The sequence below is a fragment of the Manduca sexta genome, unplaced genomic scaffold (assembly GCF_014839805.1).
Source record: "Manduca sexta isolate Smith_Timp_Sample1 unplaced genomic scaffold, JHU_Msex_v1.0 HiC_scaffold_3111, whole genome shotgun sequence".
NCBI classification, from domain to species: domain Eukaryota; kingdom Metazoa; phylum Arthropoda; class Insecta; order Lepidoptera; family Sphingidae; genus Manduca; species Manduca sexta.
Genome location: NW_023594144.1, coordinates 6,369 through 15,082, shown reverse-complemented (window position 1 = coordinate 15,082; position 8,714 = coordinate 6,369). Strand labels below are relative to the sequence as shown.

Genomic DNA, 8,714 nt, shown 5'->3' with positions numbered 1-8,714 from the left:
GCTGAATAAATTCTTGCCGATATTATGGTTTTATTATTTACGACAAACCTTCTTACAATAACAACGGAAAAGTAAATTCCGCGCTTGATAGAAAGCAATATCGCATAGAAATTAAAATTCAAAAAGCTCTACATTGCGCTGATTATAACTGATCTGCATACATTATCCTGAGACTATAGTATAACAATACATTGACAAGGATAATACTATTTTTTGCTTGCGGCTTCATACAAGTAAAAGGTTTTCTCCGGTTAAAAATTCTACTATATTATATTTTTTCCCGGGATTCCAATGTAGCGTATGTTTTCAAACTATCTCCAAACAATGTTACTCGCTTTTTAGACAGATAGACGTGGCGGGGGACTTTATTTCATAATATGTTGATCTGGCTTTTAAATACGGGATTTGTAATATTTATTGATATTAAAAGGAAATAGCAAAATATTAACGGTTACGTAATATATATCCTATTATGTCCGAAATATTAGACTTTTGAAAACTTTGTAGAGCAAACTCATTTTTTAAACGCAATTAGTACTTGAAAAACTGAAGAGGGACGTAGTTTTTAACTATTAAATGTATAAAGAATAATGTGAGTTGGTTACCTCCAGCTACATCTCTACATCCGAAAATGACAGTTTCGAATTTAAAAAAAATAAGCCTGAATAGCCTTCCTGGTTTTCCTATCTCCGAAGGCTGACGCCCGTAGGAAGCTATTAAACATTACGAAAATAAGGAATATGTGTATCAAATTAATCTTTACGACTTACAGTAAAGCTGGAACTACGTCAAGTTGTAATTAAAAAGATTTCCCAATAATTGGAAAGCATTAATATTTTAGTACACCCCCGCATACCTATAGATTAGAATAGTCAAGTGTCTATTGGAAATCGAATTAGACTTAATTAATGAGCACGAATGGGCAAATGTTAATTACACGTTCATTAAACGGTGTGGAGTTTCCCATTAATCATCTGGAGTTTCAAAAATGGACACGAAAACGAAACCATTTGATTCGTTTAAAGCTGTTTATAAAATTTTAATATGGACAGGATTTTATGTACGTCCGTATGAACAGAACAGTTACGTAAAAGCATGTTATACGCTGTACAGAATTTTTGCGTTTGCGATAGTTTTGATGTATAATTTGGCTCATATTATTTTTATTGTTCAGGTTAGTTTTTTTTATCAAGTGCAACTTGAATTGACTTCATCGCCGTGTTTTGGGTCAAGTGTGTGGAATCGTATCACGCTTTATTGTATGCAGTACTGCAATTGATGCCCTAAGTCAGTGAAAGTACGTTGATACAGCAACTTTATTGGGTATCAAAGTTGAATTTCCAGAGAGGCCGGAAGATTAATCCCTATAGTTCCAAGTTGTAGTAAAGTTTTGGTTTGCGTAATGGACGCGTCCGACCGCTTGCAATCAACCTTCATTTAAAATGCCCGGATAATGAAATGTATGTTACTCGGTATTTATTAATAAAATATTATCTTTCAGCCAAACCATGCCACTAATCTTCGGATAGAGTGTCTGATGATAGAAATACCTCAACTAAATTTATTTGTGAAACTCCTCACGTTTTTAGTATACAGTTCAAGAGTTGACAAGATTAACGAAGTACTTAATGGTTAGAATTTGTTTTTACTCTCTTATTAAGTGTATGTCGTACAGCGCAATATCTTTATTGACATTTGTTATTTATATTTCCTTTTAGTGTTATAAACATTTTTCCATCAAGAATTATTCATTTAATTGAAACAATAAATAAATAATAAGATATTATATTCGTGTACGAAGCCAAAAGTACCAGACAATAGTACCTATATTTTTTTTCAAATTATTATAAATTCATAAACAAAATTGTACTAATCCGACGTAAATTAATGCTAACTAGCCCGCAGCTGTGCACAATGCATGAATATCATCGAATTGAACGACTGAAATTTGTAGTTTATCCATAATTAATTGTCTACTCAATGGATATATTTTAATAGTCAATACCGATCAAAGCATTAGCGTTAAATACGAATAGGATGTACAGAGTGTTAATCAATGTTATTCTATTATGAATAGGAACGTGGTCATGAGGGTTCGTAAAATAGATTCTAATAAAGCTTTAATACGTTTACAATAAAGTTACTTTTCGAGATATCCTATATAAGTTTCACGAGACTTCGAAATAGTGTGCAAAGGAACTACAGATAAAGAATAAGTCATCATTTAAGCTGTTAAACTGATAAATTGTATATATTCGTAGATCCAATTTTTGCTGCAAACGGAAGAGAAAATGAGAAATATTTGTTGAAAAATATTAAGGAAATGCATCGTCTGTCAAAAATAATGAACATATTCGTAACAATCGCGGCGGTGTGCTGGCTTGCGTCGAATGTTGTTCAGAGGCTCAGGGATGAATCAACTGTAATCCCTTTTTATGTGCCATTCAAAACTGACACCTGGTCTAAGTAAATACATTATTTTTTACTATTTATAACCATATTAGTATACTCAAGGTGACCGACATTAATGGATTATTTCGATCAAGCACTCTTGTAAAGAACCTACTTTTATTTAAAATATTCATCATTTTGCAGGTACATCCTTCTATGTCTAATACAAAATATATTGCCCTTATTTTGGGTAGGGTATGGCCATCTATCATTAGACTGTCTGGTTACAACTTATTATGCTCAGGCTCAAGTGCAGCTGAAGATGATTAAACACAACTTGAAGCATTTGTTTGACGAGACTAGTTTGAACAAATCCAGTGGTTTATACGACGATGTGACTGAAAAGAAATTGTATAAGAAGTTTGTGTATTATGTAAAACGATATGAGAGACTTGTTTGGTATGTTATTACGCATATATCAATTACATGATGGCCCAATGGTATCTTACTCCATTAAAAATCTATTAAGTGGGCAACTTGCTTATTATAATAAGAACTAGTTAGTAAAATTTCATTTTCCCAAACCCACCAGATTTAGTAATTCAATAATTAAGTATTTGGAGCACCTTTATAATTTTCAGATAAGTATAATTTTATTTTGTTTCCATAATTATACACATTTTGTAATATGGGACTCCTATACTTGTTCATATAAAAATATTTTTATAGAATTTTGTTTGTAAACTTTCATTCTAGGTATATTACTGAAGTAAACGGCGTTTTCAACCCATCGATGACATTTCAGTTCCTGACGTCATCAATCACCATGTGCATAGTAATTTATGAGATGAGCGAGGTAATATGAACGCAAACATTTATGTTTAAGTAACTAATATTAGGTAGAGCTATTGTATGTACAATTACAAATAGATTTTACAATATAATTTGGTCAGCTCGGTTGGGCGGGATCTGGTTTGGCGGCACCTCTGTCAGAAACTGTAGAAAAAACCGACTGGTCGTGTCGCTCGTTAGCTGTGTAGCTGTGGCGCAGTCATGGATGACTATCGCTGCATTACGTTGAGTCTTTAGAGGCTTAAACATCCCCCTAGATGTTTATTTATATAATTCTTTGACGCTATAAATTGTATAATATTTTTTTATAGATTTCCCCACTCCGACTGCATTTGCGTGACATTTGCTATGTTTCTGTTATAAAGTTTCTGATTATTACAATGCTCTCTATTGGTTTAGGATATTTAACCTGGCTCGTTGGCGTAGTTGTATTACGGTACGACTGCAATACTGAGGTCTTGGGTTCAATCCCGAGATCGGGCAATTTATGTTTAAGTAACTAATATTAGGTAGAGCTATTGTATGTACAATTACAAATAGATTTTACAATATAATTGGGTCAGCTCGGTTGGGCGGGATCTGGTTTGGCGGCACCTCTGTCAGAAACTGTAGAAAAAACCGACTGGTCGTGTCGCTCGTTAGCTGTGTAGCTGTGGCGCAGTCATGGATGACTATCGCTGCATTACGTTGAGTCTTTAGAGGCTTAAACATCCCCCTAGATGTTTATTTATATAATTCTTTGACGCTATAAATTGTATAATATTTTTTTATAGATTTCCCCACTCCGACTGCATTTGCGTGACATTTGCTATGTTTCTGTTATAAAGTTTCTGATTATTACAATGCTCTCTATTGGTTTAGGATATTTAACCTGGCTCGTTGGCGTAGTTGTATTACGGTACGACTGCAATACTGAGGTCTTGGGTTCAATCCCGAGATCGGGCAAAATGTTATCGGGGTTTTCTACTTAGTATCAACCCGGAGTCTACAATTTGTGTCCGATATGACGACAGGCTCGCTCCCTATCACGTCATGAGTCATTATAAAAAGCATGAGTATGTATTTGTGTGATATTTAACGATACATCTCGGTGCGATATTAGTGTGATATCAGACCCATATACTGGTGTCTGACATAAAAACAGACAATACACTTTTAAGATGATGAAGATACAATACATCCATCTTGAATAATAAAATAGTTTATGAATTGCACATAATCTCCAAAGATAGCGCTGTCAATCTTCATCGAGTCGTATGTAAAGAACTTCGCCAAAGGATGGTTAAAAAGGAAATTCGCAATCACTTCAGTTGTGTAGCAATCAGCTGACTGAAGAGTCAATTTTCTATTATTACCAAGTCTCCTTACGTCTGCGACTTGTACTTTTAATGTATGTAACCTTCATAGTTAGTATTTATTTTTTATTGAACAATATAATCAGTATATAAAAATATACTGCGTTACCCTTGCATACAAGTTGTCTCATTTTACTTTTTTTTGTTGATTACATAAAAAACGACGCGCACGATTGGGGGGCGGGTAGACATATAAGATAGTTCAGTTCTTGTAATTTTGACAGTAAAGGACGTTTTCCAGTAGCGAAGGGTGTAAACACCGTACGCGAGTATGAAAATAATAATGATTCTTCGACTTGGTTCGACGAAAGATCCGAAACCACTATCATTTACACGTCTAAAGTGAGGTCCCAAGTGCTCCAATGATTGAGCATGAGAAACCGTTCCATATCCCTAATGTATCGGTTTGGGTTGCTATCCGAGTGGCATTATCGGCCCGTACTTTTTGTGGATGACGGAAACCGCACAATAACTGTTAATTTAGCATGATCTGTGGAAGTTATCCATAATGTCTTCATTTCTGTTGTACAAAATTATTCGAAGTACGTTGCGTGAAGATGTACAAAATTTTGAATTAGTGCAGGAGTGAAATAATTCGCATTAAGAGAATATTATAATTAAGACATAATTTTCCATAAAGTATAGTTAAAAACATAACATAACAATCATGAACATATTTAAAAAAATCTAATAGTTTTCTTTGTTAAATAAATTTCAAAATTTAAATTATTTATAGGGATTCTGTTACGTATATGTAGAAATAATAAGTCAATAATGTTATACTAATTATTGTTTACATTTTACAGACTTCTGTACTTTCTATGGAATTTATATTTCTAATGGTATTGATTGTTATTCTGTTGATTCAAGTATTTCTTTACTGTTATTATGGAAATCTGGTGAGGCATGAGGTAAGCAATATGAAAAAAAAAAATTTATGAACGCAGTGACACTGCAAGTACACCATAAAATTCCTTATAATTCCTCTTGTTCCCATAAATTTTCTTTAAAGTCGGTAACACTTCTTCGGTTCTCTTGGTATTGAAGAACATAAGTAATGCTGACACTATTAAGTGAATCATATTATTGTCGACCCAAATACCGATTTATGTAACTATATATACTTCGTTATTTAAATAAGGATTGTAAGTCATAAATGAAATAATTAGTTTTAAATACTTGCTTAGCACCCTAACCCCCTTTTACAAACAGAGGTGTTATCACATACTTAATTTTGATTACAGAGCGAGTCAATGAACACATGTTTGTACGAAAGCGAGTGGACGTCGTCATCTCCTCGGTTCCGTCGGGCGATGCTGATTGCCATGGCGCGGTGGTCAAAGTCTATGACCACGCGAGTGGCTCGAATCATACCGTTGGCTCTTGACACTTTTATTTCTGTAAGTAATTTTATAAACGGAAAATTTATAAATATTTGACCACGTTCATGTATTTCTAAACAAGCAACTTATTAAGAACTTAACTAATTAGGAATTTTCGAGGGTGTGTGAAGTCTACCAATTCGCACTAGGCCAGCGTGGTGGACTAAGGCCTTATCCTTCTCAGTAGTAAAGGAGGCCCGTGCCCAGCAGTGGGACAGTATATAATACAAGGCTGATGTATTATAAACAACCAAAAAATATTAATAATTAAAAAAATAATAATTAACTGTATAAGAATACAAGTAAATACGTCTCCGAATTACTCATTGCGGTTATGTCCAAATATTTTAAAGTCTTGTAGAATATTTTTAATGGACATCCATTATCTAATAATAAATTTATATCATCATTTTCTATCGACATAAAATTATAATAAAGTTGACATTTGTTCCAGATCATAAAATTTTCGTACACACTGTATACAGTGATGTCATCAAACAAGGATAAATAAAATATCTAAGGTACAATAAGTATATAATTAAATAGTTACTTAGTAAACACTATTCTATCTCATAAATGTTTCAATAAATATATAAACTACGAATCTTAGTCTCAATATTTCTTAATATACACTGTAATGGCATTTACATAACAACAGCAATGAAATGATGGAGTGCAATAAGTTCACAAACAGGGAATCACATCGTTAACAGACAACAGAGAGGAATTTCGGATTTCACAGTGGTAGTCAAATGATATGTTGCGCTCGTTACCGACCGCTGCCGACCGCTGCCCGTCGCCGGCCGCCCGCGGCGCTCCCAGATACAAAATGTTCGCAGCTAATACATCCGAAAATATTCATTTCAAGGAAATTGTTATTTTGTTAGCTGTATTTCATAAAGTGAAAATAGGTTTGAGTTGCATTTTTGGAATTCACTCTTAAATGTTACTAAGTTATTTACGAGAATTAATCAACTTGAAGCTCCTTGTTTGTCGTCGTAGCAATTTATCCGTTATTAAAATCTGAACTATGCTAAGTTGCAAGCTGCAAAGCAGAAGTTACATATTAGTTTAGTGAGTAGGTACCTGTGTTAAAGTTAATACTTTGATACATTTTGTAAACCTAACAGTTCTCTATAGAAAACGGCATCAATAACGCATACGCCCATGGAAGCCGCCAACATAAGTTTTAGGGGGGAGCATCTGCACCTACGCAATACTACATAATATAATTAAGTTTTTAAATGATTGCTTCAAATATGATAAATTCAAATCGCACAGGATTTTGAAAATGATTTATCATAAAAAAACCTCTAGTCGATAGTTCTCATTGTTACAGATTTATTCAGTGACTGTTATTTTTTGTAATTTATTTCTGGGACTTGCACCTACTTGCATCTCCCTCCCGGCGACCATGGATACGCCATAAGCGCAAGTAAAATCAAGCTAAGATCTATCATAATACGAGAGTATTTCGCCTATCTTCACGCCTGCATTAATTGCAGTGAGCACAATAAGCTAAAAATCGCGCCATTTGTGTTGAAGCAGAAAAAATCAAGTTACAGCGTGATAGTTTCGGCAGCAGTGAAATTTCCATTTGGCTGCGAACATTTAAGACCGTTGAATGGGCCCCATTGTGCCGGATCCATTGTGTTTTTGTATTGACCCACACGGCTCATGCAGGCAACGGCTGCGCAGTTCATGGATTTCAATTACTGTACTGACATTGTAACGGGAACGGCCGGATTAGTTATTTTAATAGAGACCGTTCTGATGCACGAATTGCCGTGATTAGCTTTTAGTGTTCGCCATTTGAGCGTTCGGATTTTTTTCAAGTATTTCTAAGGCTCACCGGTTTAATGTTTTTTTTATTCAATGTATAATTAAAACGCTGTATTATTTTTATAGAGTGGTTTTAAGCCGTAGGTAATTTACGGAGTAGCCTAGACGCCTAGGTGTTACAGAGCAGTCTGTTATTTTTATAGATGACCCCTTGGATATTTCGTTGGCACGTTAAACTCTTGGGAACAAAATTCATTTGACGACTTTATTCTTCAAACGTACAACTGGTAGTCACATTTTTCCGAGCTTCGTATTTATCCTACTGTATTATCAGATAAGGAAAATATGTGATCTGACACAACTAAGATGTTTTTGTAATCAAAAAAACAGATAAACTTGTGCGACCAAGAAATCGAACTCTGAACTCTACGATTTACATTCCGAGTAAACTGCCACTGGACCAATAATAATCTGAGCACCTTTATGTACATATTATAAGTTATAATCAATATAGTCGCGACACAAGCACGTGTAATATGTTGGGCGGTAAATCTGGAGCGTCTGAGAAGGCAGCGTTAGATTAAGGCGCGTTATTGAGCCGTACATCTTGCGGCGTGCCGCCCGCGCTGCCCACTGCCTGCCCCGCTCACGTGCCATTATTGCACTTACTAAACTGGTCGCCAGAGGCAGTAAATAGTTTGTTTTGTTTTATAATAATTATTGTAAATTTCGATCGATGCGTTGAACTGTCAATTCGAGCTAAAATTTTGATGTAATCGTACATGGACAACTTTAAATCGTTAAGTCTCTGTGTGAAACATAGAAAATATTAATCCATGTTTTAAAGTTTTTTAGGTACTATCATCCGCTCTGTAATTAAATATTAGGAAATAAGTATCAAGTTTCCTAGTAGTTATGACGTCCAATGCTTTAAGCATTGATTCAGTGATTA

General features: G+C 34.5%; 1 protein-coding gene across 1 annotated transcript; it reads left to right on the top strand.

The window, feature by feature from the left end:
* Positions 1 to 2,267: 2,267 nt before the first annotated feature.
* LOC119192745 (putative odorant receptor 19b) lies at positions 2,268 to 6,590 on the top strand. The gene is made up of 6 exons (XM_037446510.1): positions 2,268 to 2,422; positions 2,696 to 2,850; positions 3,148 to 3,247; positions 5,405 to 5,509; positions 5,843 to 5,998; positions 6,435 to 6,590. Exons 1-6 carry the CDS (start codon positions 2,324 to 2,326, stop codon positions 6,489 to 6,491), a joined length of 672 nt encoding a protein of 223 aa, XP_037302407.1. The 5' UTR covers positions 2,268 to 2,323; the 3' UTR covers positions 6,492 to 6,590.
* The last annotated feature ends 2,124 nt before the right edge of the window (positions 6,591 to 8,714 follow it).

Excerpts from the sequence above, each read along its gene's own strand:
- LOC119192745 (XM_037446510.1), top strand. The coding sequence starts at position 2,324 with ATGCATCGTCTGTCAAAAATAATGAACATATTCGTAACAATCGCGGCG. Across the intron at positions 3,248-5,404 it reads TAATTTATGAGATGAGCGAG|ACTTCTGTACTTTCTATGGA; the intron begins GTAATATGAACG and ends TACATTTTACAG. Across the intron at positions 5,510-5,842 it reads GAAATCTGGTGAGGCATGAG|AGCGAGTCAATGAACACATG; the intron begins GTAAGCAATATG and ends TTTTGATTACAG.